The sequence below is a fragment of the Nuphar pumila genome, chromosome 6 (assembly GCF_984573655.1).
Source record: "Nuphar pumila chromosome 6, dmNupPumi1.hap1.1, whole genome shotgun sequence".
In the NCBI taxonomy this organism is placed as follows: Eukaryota; Viridiplantae; Streptophyta; class Magnoliopsida; order Nymphaeales; family Nymphaeaceae; genus Nuphar; species Nuphar pumila.
The window spans coordinates 34,612,608-34,631,143 of NC_143254.1; the positions used below are offsets into that span (position 1 = coordinate 34,612,608).

At 38.4% G+C, this 18,536-nt stretch overlaps 1 protein-coding gene across 1 annotated transcript in view; it reads left to right on the forward strand.

Moving 5' to 3' along the window:
- Positions 1 to 18,536, forward strand: part of LOC149834604 (aconitate hydratase, cytoplasmic) — a 41,303-nt gene that overhangs the window by 13,063 nt on the left and 9,704 nt on the right. Inside the window, exons 7-11 of the mRNA XM_090011494.1 lie at positions 12,938 to 13,082; positions 13,176 to 13,318; positions 13,417 to 13,473; positions 13,559 to 13,638; positions 13,713 to 13,788. Coding sequence (XP_089867620.1) covers positions 12,938 to 13,082; positions 13,176 to 13,318; positions 13,417 to 13,473; positions 13,559 to 13,638; positions 13,713 to 13,788 — 501 coding nt within the window. The remainder of the gene's footprint in view (positions 1 to 12,937; positions 13,083 to 13,175; positions 13,319 to 13,416; positions 13,474 to 13,558; positions 13,639 to 13,712; positions 13,789 to 18,536) is intronic.

The following is an 18,536-nucleotide window of genomic DNA, read 5'->3' on the forward strand; positions in this document are numbered from 1 at the left end:
TCATTACTGTTCATTGTTTACCATTTCCTTCAATTTGTTTATAAGCAACCTGTCATTGACATTGGTATTTAATAAAATAAGCCCAGCATCACCATCTGGGTGAGTTTTTTTTTATTGTTTTAAAGTCTGTTCAGCCTACGACTGTCCCCAGTCGTGCCTTTCCAGCCTCCATCAAGCTCACGCGAGGGTTGGAGATCGCCTCCAGCAACTGCGTCTTCGCTGCCTTTGTACCAGCCAGTTGACGGTTGCATCATATATGCATGACTCGCTTGAGTCAGTCCATGACTCGGCTCGACTGAGTTTTGTAAATACCGAATTCAACCAGTTTTTTGACCCAGTGACTGAGCGATCTGGGCTGAGTAAATCGAGTCACTGGGTTGACCCGGAGAGTTTTTAAACTATGATATTTTCAAAATATCACGACATTACCGATGTAAATTTAGCAAACACTAATAAGGGTAAAATATCGTGATATTTTGAAAATATTGCCAATTTGATAATATCGCGATATTAGCATGATATTATCAATTAGTTTTAGCACAAGCACGTAATGTGCAAATCACATAAAACCCACAATGGAACGAGGGCCGAAAGGCAAAAGAATATTATTCAAGAAGAGATAGAGGAGAGAACTCCTTACCAATGAGAGAAGGGGAGTCCCCTATTTATACAAGAGGGAAAGCATAAAGGGGGGCCATTGGTGCTCTCCTTAGTGACTGTTGGGGAGCCCCAACGTCTCACTAAGTGGAGCCCCCAACAGTCCCAAAAGAAAGAAAAATAAAAAGAAAAAAAAATAAAAATAAAAAAAACAAATATCCTAAAAAATATATATGAAAAGACCAAAATACCCCTATCAGGTATTTTGGTATAAATACACGGGATAGTATACATATATATATATATATTAACACATCTCTTCAAACTTTAAGGGGAAAAAACCGAAAGTTTGCTAAGAAGAAACATAAAATGAGGACTTAAAAGAGCTTTGGTGAAGAAGTCGGCTAACTGATATTCTGATGTAACATAAGGCAATGTAATAGTTCCTCTGAGGTATTCATCTCGAACATAATGACAGTCCATTTCAATATGCTTGGTGCGCTCATGGAATATATGATTGCTTGCAATGTAGATCGCACTTTTGTTGTCATAACACATCTTGGAAGGAGTTGAAATGACAATCCCCATATCACAAAAGAGACTTCTAAGCCAAACAGTTTCTATAGTTGTAGTTGTCATGACACGATATTCAGCTTCTGTTGATGACAAGGATACCTTTTGCTGCTTCTTGCACCTCCATGAAATAAGCGAATCACCTAAGACAATATAAAAACCAGTAGTTGAGATACGATAATTGGGATTATCTCTTTAATCTGTATCAGTATAAGCAGAAAATCAAAAGATGAAGAAAATGATAAGAAAAGCCTTTTTGAGATGCTATTCTTGATATATCGCACAATTCTCATGACAGTTGCCATATAAACTGTCGTAGGGGCATGCTGAAACCGGTTTACTGAATGGACTGCATGCGCGATATCTGGTCGGGTGATAGATAAATAAGTGATCCAATTAATTGACGATAAGGAGTGAGATCATCAAGTAGAACACCATCTTCAAGCCTTAATTTAGCATTTATAACTTCTGGAGTCTCTACTTTTTTATCATCTGAAATCCCGGACTTGACACAAATATCTGCTGCCAGCTTCATTTGAGATAAAATATATCCTCGCCGTGAATAGGCCAACTCAATACCTAGAAAATATTTTTAAAAACCCAGGTCAGACATATCAAAAGTTTTCTTTAACATAGATTTAATGTCGTCTACTCTCTCTTTGTCACTTCCGGTGATGATCATATCATCAACATAAAGAAATAGAATTACAATAGAATCACCTGTTTTCTTAACAAAGAGAGCAGTGTCAGTATAATATGAAACAAAACCCAAATTATTCAATACATTACTAAACCTGTCATACCAAGCCTTGGGAGTTTGTTTAAGACTATACAAAGCTTTCTTTAGTTTCAAAACCTTTTCATTTAAACTCATACCAGGAGGAGGATCCATATAACCTCTTCACTAAGGTCTCCATTCAAAAAAGCATTTTTAACATCAAGTTGATAGATATGCAATTTTTTGATAGAAGCAATCACAATAAGAGTTCAAACACTTGCCATTCGAGCGACTGGGGCGAAAGTCTCATCATAATCTACCCCATACTCTTGAACATATCATTTAGCTACCAATCTAGCTTTATATCTTTTTAACGATCCATCACTTTTTGTTTTTACCTTAAAGACCCATCTACATCCTATGGGTTTCTTTTCCTGAGAAGGATCAACAACTTCCCAGGTTTGGGCTTTCATAAGAGTATTTAGTTCATGCTTCATTCCAATGTGTATATTGTTTAGCATCATTATAGTGAGATGATTCATGAAAGGAGTGAATGGTTAATAAACAAGTTCTAAAATGTGGAGAAAAAGACTCATAAGATACAAACTTATTTGGTGCTTTAGAAATACGATTTGACCTTCTTTGAGATGATTCTTCCAAAGACATATTTTGAGAGAATTATCAAAAGTGCATGGATGAGAGTTTTCACTTCTCCTAGTATAAACTTGAGTGTTGTTTGTCATATGTTCATCCACACTTTCATGAGATTCAATTTTTTCATTGTCAGAGACTTGTCATTTTGATTTTCAATTTCATTAAGAGGCTCAATATTTTCAATTGAATCCGATTCATCTTGTCGGGGAAGTAAATCAAACAAAAATGCATAGTTATTGTTTTCTTTTGGCTCAAGATTTGCAAAACCATCTTCTTCAAGAAAAGTAACATTTTTAGAGATATAAAGTTTATTATTTGTTAGATCAAAGCATCAATATCCTTTTTGTTTTTCACCATATCCTAAGAAAATACATTTAATAGCTTTTGGAGAAACCTTGTCATTTTTGTGTGTAAGTACATAACATTTACAACCAAAATCTCTTAATCTTTTAAAATCCGGAGACATGTTATGAAGCTTTTCGAAAGAAGTGACATTGTTTAGAGATTACGAAGGAATTCTATTAATAAGGTATGTTAGAAGTTAAAGCGCCTTCGGCCCAGAAAGACCTTAGAATATTTTTTGAAATCAAAAGAGTTCTAGTTGTTTCCATAATGTGCCTATGTTTTCTCTCTGCAAGACCATTTTGTTTCGGTGTGTTAGGACAAGATCTTTGGTGACAAATTTCATTTTGTCTTAAATAAGTTTGAAATTCGTTTGACATACTCTCCTCCAGAATCTGATTTTAAAATAGATAAAGTACTTAGAAATTGATTTTTGATCATTGCATGAAAATCTTTAAAGGTGGAAAACACATCGGATTTTCTACTTAGGAAGAAAATCTATGTGTACCTAGTGAAATCATCCACAAAGATTACATAATATAAGAAACCTCCCTTAGACATAATAGGAGAAGGACCCCAAACATCGCAATGTACTAATTTAAACGGTCGAGTGGGAGACAAAGTTTCTTTGAGGAAAAGGAGTGACTTTCAATTTACCAAAGATGCAATCTTTACAAGTCATAACTTTTTCATTACAAGATTTTCCCAAAAAAGAGAAGAGAGACATCTTTGAAAAACTCGGATGACCAAGTTTTTTGTGCCATACATCTATACTTTTGTCATTTACAAAACTACAAAATGACTTGGAGGGAAGAGACAAAAAATCTATAAAATACAGATCGTTCCTCCTATGGCCTTGCCCAATCAGCTTCCCTGACTGAAGATCCTGTACGAAGCAATCCTTAGGTGAGAAAGAGACTTGGCATCCAAGATCAGTAATTTAAGAGACCGAAAATAAGTTTAAATTGATTTTTGGAACTACCCTTACTTTTGGAACAAAAAAATTTTGAGGCTGTTTTGAATCAAGTGTTCCAATATTTTCAATTTTCAAAGAAGTCCTATCGGCCGTTGAAACATAAGATGTTATGGGAGTGGAATGCACATTAGAAATGATGTGTTTGTGAGATGTCATATGAAAAGAAGCAAGTGCTTCCGAAATTTGATTTAGTGTCTTTAATGTCTCCTCCATTGTTGTTGACTTCACTTTGAACATTCTCACCAACCGCGACCACTTTCCCTTTGAGCTTAGGACATACCAGTTTGATGTGACCCAGTTCATTACAATAGTGGCAAATTTGATTTAGGGTGTCGGCTTGCTCGTTCCTTGACGATGATTGTCGAAAACACGACTCTCGTGTTCGTGCAATGCTCAAAAAATGAAAGAAAAAGTGAAAGGCCCACTGAAACAATGGGGCGTGTTTTTATTCACTAGAAACTTCAAGGGACAATATAGAAAAGAAAGGACTCAAGCAATTAACTGGAATACTGAAAGAGAAAAAAAAAGCAAAAAAAGAAAAGATCGGCTGGAAGAAAACAAAACAGGAAACGTCAAATCGAAAGTTGTTGCTCCTCTTCAAAATTTTTGTGTGTCTCGCACGCAACCCTAGATAAGGCTTTTAAAAGCCTCATCTGGATCCGGGTCACAGGTCATGCATTATGGGTCTGGGTCCATCCTGCCCTGCATCATTCTTGCCTGGTGGGAAAGAAGTCGGCTCTGACGACTTGTTGTCTCCACAATAAGTGTATAGATCAGACATATTAAATGTAGGAGAAAGGTGCCAAGTTTCAGGCAGCCCAAGGAGAGAAGATCGGTCAGATAGGCCCGCTATCCGGGGAAACCTGGTCTCCTTGGTAGAAAGGAGAACTATCTTATGACCCTTAAAGAGAAATGTGTACGTGTTCCTACGGCTATCATGGATGGTCTTACGGTCAAACTGCCAGGGACGTTCCAATAGGATGTGACACACACTCATAGGGGCTACATCACACCATAGTTCATCGTGGTAATGCTCCCCCATGGAGAATCAAACTAGGCAACGCAGGGTGATGGATACCTCGTTCCCTTTCTTGAACCATGCCATTTTATAGGGTTGGGACAATTTTTCCGTTTTTAAGTTCAAAGTGGACACAATACTCTCGGACACTATATTCTCGCACGCCGCGGTATCAATGATAACATCACACACGCGCCCCTCACAGTTGCATCGGGTTCTAAAAATATTATTCTGCAACTATTTTGTCGGTGCCGACTCTCGGGATATGGTCAAAACATGACGGATGATTAACAAATTTTCGATGCTGCCATCGAACTCTATGACTTTCATCCCATCATCTCCCTCAACAGGCGACTCACCCTCGCTCTCACTATCGGATGCAGACTCAACAATGCCCTCTGCTAGATGGGTGTTCTTACTCATGGTGGGACACTTAGACGCAATATGACCTAACTCTTGACACCTAAAACAACAAACGATGGACTCACTAGGCTTACCTTTGGATCGGGTGTGGTACGCGTAGGGGTGGCAATCGGGTCGGGTTGGCGGGTTGGCGTGTCAGCATACCTCAACCCGAACCCGTTTATTAAACGGGTCGGCTGTGGCAAACACGAACCCGACCCGTTTAATAAACGGGTAACTCGACACGACCCGCCAACCCATTTAATAAATGGGTTGGGTCGGGTAAACGGGTTTTCAGGTTCACGGGTCAGGTTGGCGGGTCGGGTTGGCGGATTGACAGATCGGGTTGGCGGGTTGACGGGTCGGGTTGGCGGGTTGACGGGTCGGGCAGACAGGTTGGCGGGTCGGGTTGGCGGGCTGAGAAGGATTTGGGAGTCGGGAGGGGATTATCGGCATCAGGTAGGGCCTCTTGCGAAGGGAGCGAAGGGATCCTGGTGATACGTCAAGGGAGGAAAATGGGAGCAGGGGGTCGGGTTGGTCTCCGCTGGCATGAGGAGGGGTCCCAACGAAGGGGAGCCCAACGAGAGGGGGAAGAGGACGAGGATCGGGAGACAGAGAGAGATAGAGTGACTCAGCTGAGGTTTTGGGGCATTGAGTTCTGATGCAGGAACAGAGAGAGAGAGAGAGAGAGAGAGAGAGAGAGAGAGAGAGAGAGAGAGAGAGAGAGAGAGAGAGAGATTCCTTCCCCACTCACTCGCCAATGCGTAAAAGAGAGAATCGAGGAAGACGCTTCAAGAGCATGTTTGCGGAGGCATTTGTGGCTTGACTGAAAACGTCCATACATCTAAGGCAGAATTTCACATTCATATTCATCTGAGAGACAACATCAAGAAACATATAGCACATAACATCAGTGAAATAGTGCCTCTTCAAAACCTTTCTATCCATCAATAAAAAGTTGCAAAAATTGACCAAAGAATCATAGCAAAACAAAAATGGCAATCGACGTATCGAAGATGAAACCCTAACCGGGACCTCTTTGTGGCAAGAAATATGAAAAGAAGTGAGAATAGAAAGAAAGAAGAAGGTATACTGTTCTGCAAGCCGATGTTGGACTCGAGGGTGTTTGATGGAGGAGACGAGGCCTTCATACCTGATCTCGGACTTGGAAAAGGAAAAGGAAGAAGAAAGAAGGGTTTTTTTTGGAGGGAACCAAAAGGAAAATGGCGGAAGCCCTCCCGAAAGTTATTCAAACAATTTTGCCACCCGCCTAACCCATTTATTAAACGGGTCAGCCGGGTTGGCGGGTTGGCATACCCCCAACCCGAACCCGACCTGTTTAATAAACGGGTTACGCGGGTCGACCCGTTTATTAAACGGGTTGGCTTAAGCCCAACCCGAACCCGCCAAAGAGGCGGGTTGGCGGGTCGTGTCAGAAATTGCCACCCCTAGGTACGCGGGTCCAAACTGATCGGGTTTGCTAGGGTCGACTCCAGGGGTGGACTTAGAGTCTTCTTTCCTAGGGGAGCTCGCTCCCGTGGTTGGGAAACTCGACTTAGGTTGACTGGACTGATCACTATGGGGTGTCTTATGTTCTTGCCTCATTTTCAATTTCTCCTTCACATTCATGGCATAACTACTTGCCTGATCTAATGACTCGACTGTGATACAACTGAAGTCGTCAGAAATAGCAGGACAGAGACCAGAAATATACCTTGTGACCTGCTGGCTGGCGGTCTCCTCGATTTGCACTCGCAGGGATAGACGATGGAACTTAACAGTGTACTTCGCCACGGTACTGGTGCCTTGACGCAAGGTAAGGTATTCCTTGTAGGCTCTCTCAACGTAATTTGAAGGCACGAACTTAGACTGCATTAACTGTTGCATGCCCTCCCAAGTCTGTACACGCTCTAGTCCTTGCCGCTCCTTCGACTTCTGCAACTCAACCCACCATGTTTGTGCTAGGCCTTTTAACCGAGTAGAGGCTAGGGAGACACGACGGTGCTCAACGACATTGTGGTAGTCGAAGAAGAACTGGACGACATAAGACCAGTTGAAGAACTGCTCCGCATCGAACCGACCTGCGAACTCTGGAAGCTCCAGCTTCACCCCGTACGTGGAGGGGCGCTCTGGTGTTCTTTGCTTACGGGCCTCCACCATGCTTACGGGGTACTCGTTCCAGAAGGCATCATCATCCATCACGATCTCATATCCTTCACCACGATACTGCTCTCCTGGTAATTGATGCTGACGAACTCCGACGACCTATGATCGGCGCTCTGGTCGCGCCGGTCCCTGCTGAATCTGCATAGGAATCTGTCTCTGTCTAGCTCGTCAATGAGGGGGCGCCATCTGCGGCCGGCGTTGTGGCACCGGTATGACAGGTGGTCGTGCGATAGGTGGAAGGGTTGGTCGGGTCTCGGGCTCTAAGTGGGTAGGAACTGGATAGTATGGGTTTGGGTTATCGGTTGGGTTAGGATAGTGGTATTGGGTCGGATACGGTATTGGATTCTAGATCGGAATTGGGTTAAAGGGTTGGTTCGGGTTCAGGTATTGGGTCTGATTGGTATAGTATTGGGTTGATTCGCCCGATTTTTTTGTGGGTCGGGTCTATCCCTAAACTACTCGTCGGACCCATATTTGGATAGGGTGGATCGATGATCGAGTTGTGGGGATAAAAGGCTTGGTTTGAACTCGATCCACGATCCATATGATTATGGGTCTGGTTTTGACCCGGCTCAAAATCAAACTGAAGCTTCGTCTGGGTCCAATACAAGTTTGGGTCGGTATTCGATCCATTTTGGGGTTCAAAAATAATGGGTTGGGCCTGATTCGGGACAAACCGTGAACCAAACCCAATTGGGTTGGTCGGGTAAGGGGGTTCGGAACCCGGACTCGCTCCTAGGGACCCAAAGGGTGGTCCGGACCCTCTCAGGTTCGGACCCATCCACACGGGTCCACCAGCTTCCACCCGCTGGTTTGTTGCCATAAGGCCTCTGCGCGCGGGACCTGGGGGGAGGACAAGCTCCTTCCTGGGTCGTGTCGCTGCACCGGGGCTTGAAGCAGGGTCCCGCGTGTTGCTGGGGTCCTACGGTCCAGACTCGACCTGCGGCAGACCCATAGGAAATCAAAGCCTTTGCTGGGGCGCACCCGGGTGCAGTGGGGTACCTGCCAGGAGTGCCGAGTTCGCCTGGGTGCCACCAACTACCGGATCGGGATGACAAGAAGTCCCCACGCTCGTGGCAAGGGTGCGATCAGCAGAACCCAACCGACCGGCGTCGGCTGCGACAACAGATGTTTGACGGTCGATGCCGTCACCCGATCTCGCCCCCCTATTCAGCACAACCACCGCACGCGCCTCCTCGGTCGACTCGATGGCCGCAAGCTGATTCTCGACCCCATCTAGGCGCCTTGACATGTTGGCCATGTCTCGGCTGACGCGCAACATGTTCTCTTGCAGTTTGATCATCATCTCTATCATTCGACAACATTGGGTCTGCGTTGCCGGCATCCTCTTGCTCGTTTGCTGTCGCCGGATCGCCCCTCACCTCTGAAACCATATCGCTGATGAAGGATGAGGCGCAGGCTCTGATACCACTTTGATGCAGTGGGGGTGTCGGCTTGCTCGTTCCTTGACGATTACTGTCGAAAACACGACTCTCGTGTTCGTGTAATGCTCAGAAAATGAAAGAAAAAGTGAAAGGCCCACCGAAACGATGGGGCGTGTTTTTATTCACTGGAAACTTCAAGGGACAATATAGAATATAAACTAAAAGAAAGGACTCAAGCAATTAACTGGAATACTGAAAGAGAAAAAAAAAGCAAAAAAAGAAAAGGTCGGCTGGAAGAAAATAAAATAGGAAACGTCACAAGCTGTTGCTCCTCTTCAAAAATTTTGTGTCTTAAACGCAACCATAGATGAGGCTTTTAAAAGCCTCATCTGGATCCAGGTCACAGGTCATGCAGTATGGGTCTGGGTCCATCCTGCCCTGCATCACTTTCTAAAGCCATTGTTTTTAGCGAAATGAAGAGGCCTATAAGGCTTAACATTGGATCCCGGCCTAGTAACGGCCAAAATTTTCATTATTTTTATGAGTCATGCCAAGACGAGTTTCCTCTTGACAAACTTCGGCAAGGGCATCTTCAATAGGTAAGGCCTTGCTTCTATGAAGAAGGGATGCCCTTGTTCAAATTCCGACCTAAGACCGTGGAGAAATTGAAAGAAATGTTCTTTCTCAACTTGTTCTCTTCTTAACTCAACATCTTCCGAAGCCACCCACTTAGGCTCAAGTAGAGCAAGCTCATCCCAAAGAGGGGATAGAGCACTAAAGTAATCCCGGACACTCATGTCTCCTTGTTTAGTAGACCAAATTTTTTCTTGACAAAAAAATTATCTAGTTAAATCTTTTTGGGTATACATCCCCTTAAGAAAGAACCAAGCTTCATTGGCTCTTCTAAACTTGGCAATGTTAGCACAAATTTTTATGTCAACATTGTTCATGAACCATGCCAAAATTTCGGCGTGATCACTCTCCCAATCTTCTACCTTAGATTGATGATCATTTATTGCCTTAATGTGATCTTCTCCATCAAGAGCCTTTTCGACGTCACCTTCAATCTTGGTGAGCTTCGATGTTGACTCAAGAGACGTCCCCATCACGAAGCCCCATAGCTTTTTGCCGCGAAGGTGATTCTCCATGGCCGACACCCACATCAAATAATTTGATCCATTGAGCTTGAAAGAGAGTTCAACTCTTGTGTCGTGCTCCATGGTGACAAAGAGAGGTAGAAATGGAAAAAGAACAAAGAAAAATACCTTCAAGACAACAAGTAATTCAACCTTGCTCTGACACCATGTAATGAGATGTGCAGAAATAAGAAATGGTTCAATAATGAACCAAATAGCACAAGCACGTAATGTGCAAATCACATAAAACCCACAATGGAACGAGGGCCGAAAGGCAAAAGAATATTATTCAAAAAGAAATAGAGAAGAGAACTCCTTACCAATGAGAGAGGGGGAGTCCCCTATTTATACAAGAGGGAAAGCATAATGGGGGCCATTGGGGCTCCCCTTAGTGAACGTTGGGGAGCCCCAACGGTCATGGGACCCCAATGTCTCACTAAGTGGCCCCCCCAATGGTCCCAAAAGAAAGAAAAATAAAAAAATAAAAAAAGTAAAAAGAGAAAAAATATGAAGGAAAAAAGAAAAAAAGAAAAAACAAAGATCCTAAAAAATACACATGAAAAGACCAAAATACCCCTATCGGGTATTTTGGTATAAATACACAGGATAGTATACACACACACACACATATGTATATATATACTCGTGTGTATATATATATATATATGTAAATTTTTTTAACAATTTATTTATTTTTTTACATTTTAAATATGTTTTTTGTTTCTTTTACATTTTTTACTTATTTCTTTTATTATTTATGTATTTTTTGTCTAAACATGATATTTTCTTACTTATTTTTATATTTTTTAAGCCCTGAGATTTTCCCGAGATTATCATCAAACCTATAATATCGCGAGATATATCCGATCTGCATATAAATGCTCTTCTTTCTATGAACCACTTTTGCACTTCCATAGTGATTGATATTCTGCCTTTCATCTCCATGTTTGTTTGAACCATTTTTTGTTCTTTAGTAGTGACAGATTTCTTAGTTTGTTGAACCTTGGAAAGGATCTGAAGAAAGTTATGAAAACCATAATTTTGGCTGTATTTGTCAAGAATACGTTAATTTGTTTCTGATATTATGTTTTTCTGTTTTTTCTTGAATTTTGATTTATCTTTGTTAACGTTTTGTGTGCATGCATGCATGAGTGCCTGTGTGTGCGTTTAAAGAATTTTGTTATTAATATGATATCACATTACCTACTGTTTCTCCTCTTGGTTTGCAAAAGAAGAGAAAAAGATCCTTTTTTGGTTTTATGTTATTGTTTTGACTTTTGATTATATTTTCATTGTCTATAAAGCATTTCTTATTATCTGAAAAGATAGTTAAATTAAGCTTCTCTGTGTCTGACATTGAGAGTGCTGCCAATCTGACATGTTTTTTCTCAGTCATTTTCCTACCATAGTATTTAATGCTCTAATGAACTGATAATTTGCTCACTTTGTACTTCTGCCGCATTATTGCATGAAACTGTGCTCTGAAAATTAAATCATGATAAAAGAACTCCCATCTTTTGAACCCCATTTGATGACCTTTACTTCTACTTCTTTAGTGATTCACATTGTTCTCATGTTTACAATTATGTTGACAAAAGCGATCTGTGCAGGATATGGGCTATTAAAACGGTAAAGATATGGTGCTTATGCTGTCTGGATTTCATATTATACATACTCATAAGACATCACCTACTTAAAGGTTCAAGTGTTTGAGTTATATGGAAATGGTTTTGTCCAGGGCTATGAGCTGATAAAGCAAGTTACACCGGGAAAAGCCCGGCCCTGAGTTGTTCAGCCACCATCATAGACAAGCCTACTTCCTTTTGAAGGGGCTGTTTTTGAAATGATAGATTCATTCAAAGAATGGGATACCTTAAGTATGTCAAGGTCATGAAGACAATTGTTTGCTAAAGTAATGAAACACAAAGCCTTGCATAAACTAAATTAATAGTTGGGGAGGTTGGTGCTTGCAGTTTCTGTTATATCCTTCAGGGTTGATTGTCAGACAGATCGGGGGCCATAGTTTGTGCCTTTTACATATTGGACTTTGAACTCAGCTGTTAAAAGTTTTTCTTTCTAATAGCATGATAAGTGTGCATCTTGAGGGATGGATGTGCCTCTCCTTCAAATTGGATCAGATCATCTTACATTTTATGCTGAACAAGCAAGGGGATAAACAAGCAAGTACATAGTGCTTTAAATAGACTTGTGGAGTCACAGGAGTTGCAAATGCAAGATTTCATGTCTCCCACAAGGCAAGGCAATATTGAAAGTCTCCATAACTTTATCCTAGTTAAGAACGCTGGAGTGCATTAAATGTAAGAGATAGCCTAGTACTTGGTAACTACATGGCTTTTTTTTATGTTCAACTATTCTAGTTGGAACATCGCGAAAGAGGTGATCTTGCACAAGCATCAAAAATCTGGTCCTGCACATTGACCTAGGCCTTGATTTTCTTTTTTTTTCCATTATGTCATTTGGTCAACCCTTTATCCACAATTCCTCTCTTTGTGCTACTATCATTTTTTTTTCATTATGACTTTTGTAATACACAAGTGTTGGATCTATTATCACATGCATTATAGGCTTGGTTGGCATAAGTGACCTTCAATATGCGTTGTTGATCCATCGTGCTCAATGTTTGCATTCAACCCTCAACCATATTTAATCTCACATTTCCAAGTGGTTTTGAATGTCTGAGTTTCTTTTGACGTACATACAATGCATACTTAAGTTTGAATTTTGTGTTGCATATGTGATAACATAAAACCTTAAGCCTTGACTTAAAAATGTTTGATGCTTTAATACTACAAACCTCTTTAATGTCATCTTTAAGATTAATTATATCTATAACAAAATTTATTTTCCTAGTTTATGGGATGTAATGCTCAAGAGTGATGCTTCTTAGCATAACCAAGTCATGATTTAACTCATTTTTTTCCTATTTTTTACTCTCTTTTTTGTGTGCAGCCAATGAGTATGGTTCTGCCTGGTGTTGTTGGGTTTAAGTTGTCTGGAAAATTGCACAATGGTGTCACAGCTACTGATTTAGTTTTAACGGTCACTCAAATGTTGCGGAAACATGGTGTTGTTGGGAAGTTTGTTGAGTTTTATGGTAATCCCAGTTTGATGCACAATCTTAAAATTAGAATTCACTGGTTTTAGTTTCCCCAACATTATATATATTTGATTATTTGTGCTTCTGTAGGTGAGGGCATGGGGGAACTATCATTGGCTGATCGTGCCACCATAGCTAATATGTCACCTGAATATGGGGCAACCATGGGCTTCTTCCCTGTCGACCATGTCACTTTGCAGTACCTAAAATTAACAGGACGGAGTGATGAAACAGTTAGTTATCCTATCTTTTTCATGTTGCTGGAACATTTATTAACAGATAATGAGTTCCTGAGCATTCAATGATTTACTTTGAATCACTTCTGCCACAGGTTTCAATGATAGAGGCCTACTTAAGAGCGAACAAAATGTTTGTTGACTACGATGAAGTGAGTTTGAGGTTCACTTTTTTATTGCAAATAAAGAAACTTGGATATTGTGCACAATTAGCTGAGTTTATGTTTTTGAATACAGCCTCAACAAGAAAGAGTGTACTCAGCATATCTAGAGTTAGACCTTGCAGATGTTGAGCCATGTGTTTCAGGGCCAAAGCGGTAATCTTATATTCCTGTTTATTCAGTGCAATACTCTCTTTCTCTCTCTGACTCTAAGAGTGATTATTCGACAGACCTCATGACCGTGTGCCACTGAAAGAAATGAAAGCAGATTGGCATTCTTGCTTGGATAACAGGGTTGGGTTTAAGGTAAGATGCTAACTTTTACATTTATATTTGTACCTTAACTCTGAAGACCTATAACTTCTACTTCTGTTGAGTAATCATGATCAACTAAAATATTTGAAGTTATGTTTGCTTGTGATTCTTGTTTAAAACTTTAAGTTTGATATAGTTATTTGATGTCATGGCAATCTGCAGTTGATTGCGTTTGATTCATTTCTTGACAGTTGTTTCTTAGATTTGAATATTTAGGATGTGTAAACTTTATTTAGTTGGTGTTATTGTTGACTTAATTATTGGGATCTTTAACTAGTACGTTCTCATGGAACATAGTTTATAGTTGCTGGTGTTAGTTTTTCTCTGATGATTCTAAGCTTATAATGTATGCCTAAAAGGATGGATGAGTGGTAGAATTGATCTGCGTAACTAGTCAGGTGTTCAGCTTTTTCTGTTATTCTGTTTACTCTTAGTTTCCACACACACATAAAATATATATATATATATATATATATATATATATATATATATATATGGTTTTTTGGGCTTTTTCGTTTTATTTTTAAATTCTGGCCATACAGATGTGATCTATGTACTCGATTTTATAGGGATCAGCTCTTGGAGCGTTTGATCCCGAAGCATGTTTGGGTTTTATAAGGTTCGAAAAATCAACGGTCCAAAATCTTTGTAAATTTTTGAGGCTTCAAATATCGTTTTTTTCATCAAAAACGCATGGTCCGGGCGTCTATTCCTAGTAAATCAACCATGCCGAACACATCTATGCTTAGTTGTCAAAAGCACTAGTTGGAGCTTAGGCGGAAGACCCCTAAAAGCATGGTTTTAAAACTCGCCGAGTCAACTCGGTGACTCGGCCCTCCAAGAGTCAACTCGGTGACTCGGCCCTCCAACGAGTCAACTCGGCAAGCTAAACTCGTTCTGCGAAAACTCGGCCTTGACTCGGGCGAGATTTGGGCACTTTTTTCTTTTTTCATTTTTCAAAGGCTATGGGCAATTTTTTCATATGTAAGTGTTCATTTTTCAAAGAACAAATAACATAATAACAATAGGCTTACCAACTTAATATAAAATCACAAAATTAGTAAAAGTCAATCAAATTTCACATGTCCATCATTCATTCCTTTTGGTAGCTCCAGGTAAGGAATCAAACCCAGTACCCCTCAATGAACATAGAGTGAATCCACTAATCCAGCTAACATAACTGATCCCTCATGTAACCATCTCTGAGACCTACACAATAGTTGGCAGCCAGCCTGTTCAAAACCAACAGCATAAAATGCCCACATTTATCATTAATATATATATATACATCACAACATTCTCATTATCCAAAGCTTATATGCATTTATGTGCAGATATATAAGGCATGGTCCAATCAACTCTACATCAGAAACACACTTACAAATATCAAGATAAAGTTCAATGTTCCCAAAATTTTGTAAGGATTTTTTGAGGCCCTGCAACACAACAGCTATGTCCATATATTCAGGATGTAAACCATGATCGAGCATGGCTATTATTGCTTTTGCTTGTGTAGTTTCTTTAGTAAATGTGAGATTTGAATTAAGAGCAGTTTTACTTGATGTTATTTTACTTATTAATCAATTAAACTAGTAATTAAGTCATTCTACAAACCTTTATATGTTTAAATGACAATTTATATATTGTCTTTGTTTTAAAATCAAAAGTTAACAAAACCCGGTCCGAGTCACCGAGTTGACCCGCCGAGTCACGAGTCAATAAAGAACGAGTCGAGTTCCGAGTCACGGGTTTTAAAACCTTGCCTAAAAGGACTAGTCGGGGCCTAGGCGAGACCAAAAAAATAAAGCATCAATAAAAACAAAAATATTACAATAAGTAGTTATTTTTTGTAACAAACTTACAATTATAAATATGGATGAAATATGTAATTTAGTGTAACATGTAGCAAAATTCATGAAATTGCATAATATTGAACATACACCAAAACGTGGGGCACACCATCTGATTACTATATATATCTATATATATATATATATAGAGAGAGAGAGTTATCTTACCCTTGTTTTGTCAGGTCACTGTTAGTACCATCCAAAAATCATAGTTTTTAAATGTTTTAGTTTTTATCTGAACTGTTAGATATGTTTATGACATAGTCACAGATATCAGCGATATTTTGAAAATATCACGATATTGTCGTTGTAAATTCAAAAAATGATAATATAGGTAAAATATTGCGATATTTTGAAAATATTGCGATATTTTGAAAATATTGTGATATTATCAATTAGTTTTACTGTTTTATTTATTTTTTACATTTTAAATATGTTTTTCTTCTTTCTTTTTATATTTTTTACTTATTTCTTTTATTATTTATGTATTTTTTTCTAAACATGATATTTTCTTACTTATTTTTTGTTATTTTTTTATATTTTTTAAGCCCCAATATTTTTTTGAGATTTATCATCAAACCTATAATATCGCGAGAAATAGCCTCTCGAGATATAGCTGATACCGATATTTGTGACTATGGTTTATGATTTTTATGCTCAAATGTATATTTTAAAGAGGCAAAAAAATCATCGGTTGATATCGTACTAAAATTTCATGATAAAATGTTTACATTTTTACATCAAATCAATTTAAAACAAAGCTTGTTTCTCAATAAATAAGTATTGATAAACACATCTAATGGTTCAAATTGAGCATAAAACACCTACAGTTTTGATATTTGGAGGGTTTTAATGGTGACCTAAAGAAAAAGGGTACAGGATGAACGTCGTTTATATATATATATATATATGTGTGTGTGTGTGTGTGTGTGTGTGTGTGAAACAAATATTGTGTGTGTGTGTGTCAAGAACACACATACATGTAAACAACAAAAATGAAAAAATAAGGAAAAAAAGGAAGAAAAAAATGAAGAGTGGAGGGGCAAGAGGAAGAAGAAGGAAAAAAAGAAGAAAAAAAAAAGAAAAAAAGGGGAAAAAGGAAGAAGAAGATGAAAAAAAAAAGAGAAAGCAGAGGGATGAAAGGTGGAGGAAGAAGAAAAAGATAAGAGAAAAAAATATAAGAATGTAAGAAAAAAGCAAAAAAAGAAGAATGAGAGAACAAAAAAGATTTTTTTTGGGTCGGGTGGAAGAAGAAAAAGAATATAAGAAAGAAAATATATAGACAAAATTTAAGAAAATGACAACCATGTCCATGCAGCCTAGGTGGGGACAACCTAGGCAGTCTAGCTGCAAAAAGAGGGCCCTACTGCTGGACTCATAAGCCTAGGCGGTGGTCCTGCGCCTAGCCCGCCTAGGCACCGCTTTTGATAACTAAGCATCTACGGGGTCAGAATCGCAAAAGAAGCACATAAAAAACCCAAAAACCCATTTAGTATCTGTGATTGTTGAAAAAAAAATCCCTTTTCCTTTTCCTCCTTTTTAGGGGAAAAGGAGGAGAGAAACTTTTTGCAAGGTCTCACTTGACCTTTTGAAAAAAAAAAGTTGTTTTGAAATTAATCGCTTCCGTTTTGAAATTTTGCGGGAAAATGGGGAGACGGGATTCGCTCGTCGATACGAGGTTCAATCGTTCCTGGCACCTTTATTAGGGGTAATTGATCCAAGGATCGATATCATGCCTTTTGCTTTGCCTAAATTTGTCTAAGGGATTATTCTAAAAATCCTAAATGCACATTGAATCATGCTTATGCTATGAACTTTGAAAATAATGGTTTAAAATATGATGCATGCTTTTGGAAATATTTCAGAAATTTGGATTTTCCAAGTGATTTTAAAACAGGTTTGAACATATCCTTTAGGAAATGGTTCCGAAATTGAACTTAATTTGAAAAGATTGAAATTTGAATCCAAAAATTTGGGTTTGAAGTGAATTTGAAAAAGGAAATTTGAAGTTTGAAATTTGAAACTGAAATCAAAAGTTGCAATTGCAAGAAGTTGAAATAAACTTGTGAGATTTCACAGTTTAAAATTTGGAATTTTAAATCTGAATTGAAAATGAATATTTGAAATTGAAAATGGATTGGAAAAGATTGAACTTGGAAGATAAAAGACTGAATTTGGAACTTTGAAGTCGATGAATCAGAGTTTGAAATTAAGACTCTGAATTTAATTTTGAAATTCGATTTGATGTTTGAAATCAGAGTTGAACTTGGAAATTGAATTGGAATTTCAAAGTGAATTTCGAAAATTTGGTTTAGAATTTAAGTGGAGAAAATGAAATTCAAAATCTTTGAAATTGAACTTGAAATGAAAATAGAATTCAAAATTTGGGATTTTGAAAAGAAGTAGAAATTCAAAGTTAAAATGTGAAATTCAAAGATGTGAAGTTCAGAAATAAGAATCAAAAAATGAGAATTTGAAATAAGATTTAAAACTGAGTGAGATTGGAAATAAAAAGATGAATATGAATTTGTAAATGAAAGTTGGAAAATGACTTTGAATTTAGAAATTAAAATTGTTTTTTTTTTTTGAAAATTTGTTTTGAAAATCACTTGGATATTTTGAAAATAATTTTGAAATAACTTGAAAAAGATGAAAAATAATGATGTAATTCTATACAAAAGGTTTTATTTGAATTTGGAATTTAAAAAAAAATCACTCTTTAATAGAATTAGAATAAGATTACATTGTAATACATTCATGACTATCGTCACAAACATATTCTAATCTAATCTTTATTTGAATTCTAACAAAGAATAAAATAAATTTTTTGTGCCTTTATAGGATTTAAAACAAAGTTAATTTTTAATATATTCATGACTATGGCTACAA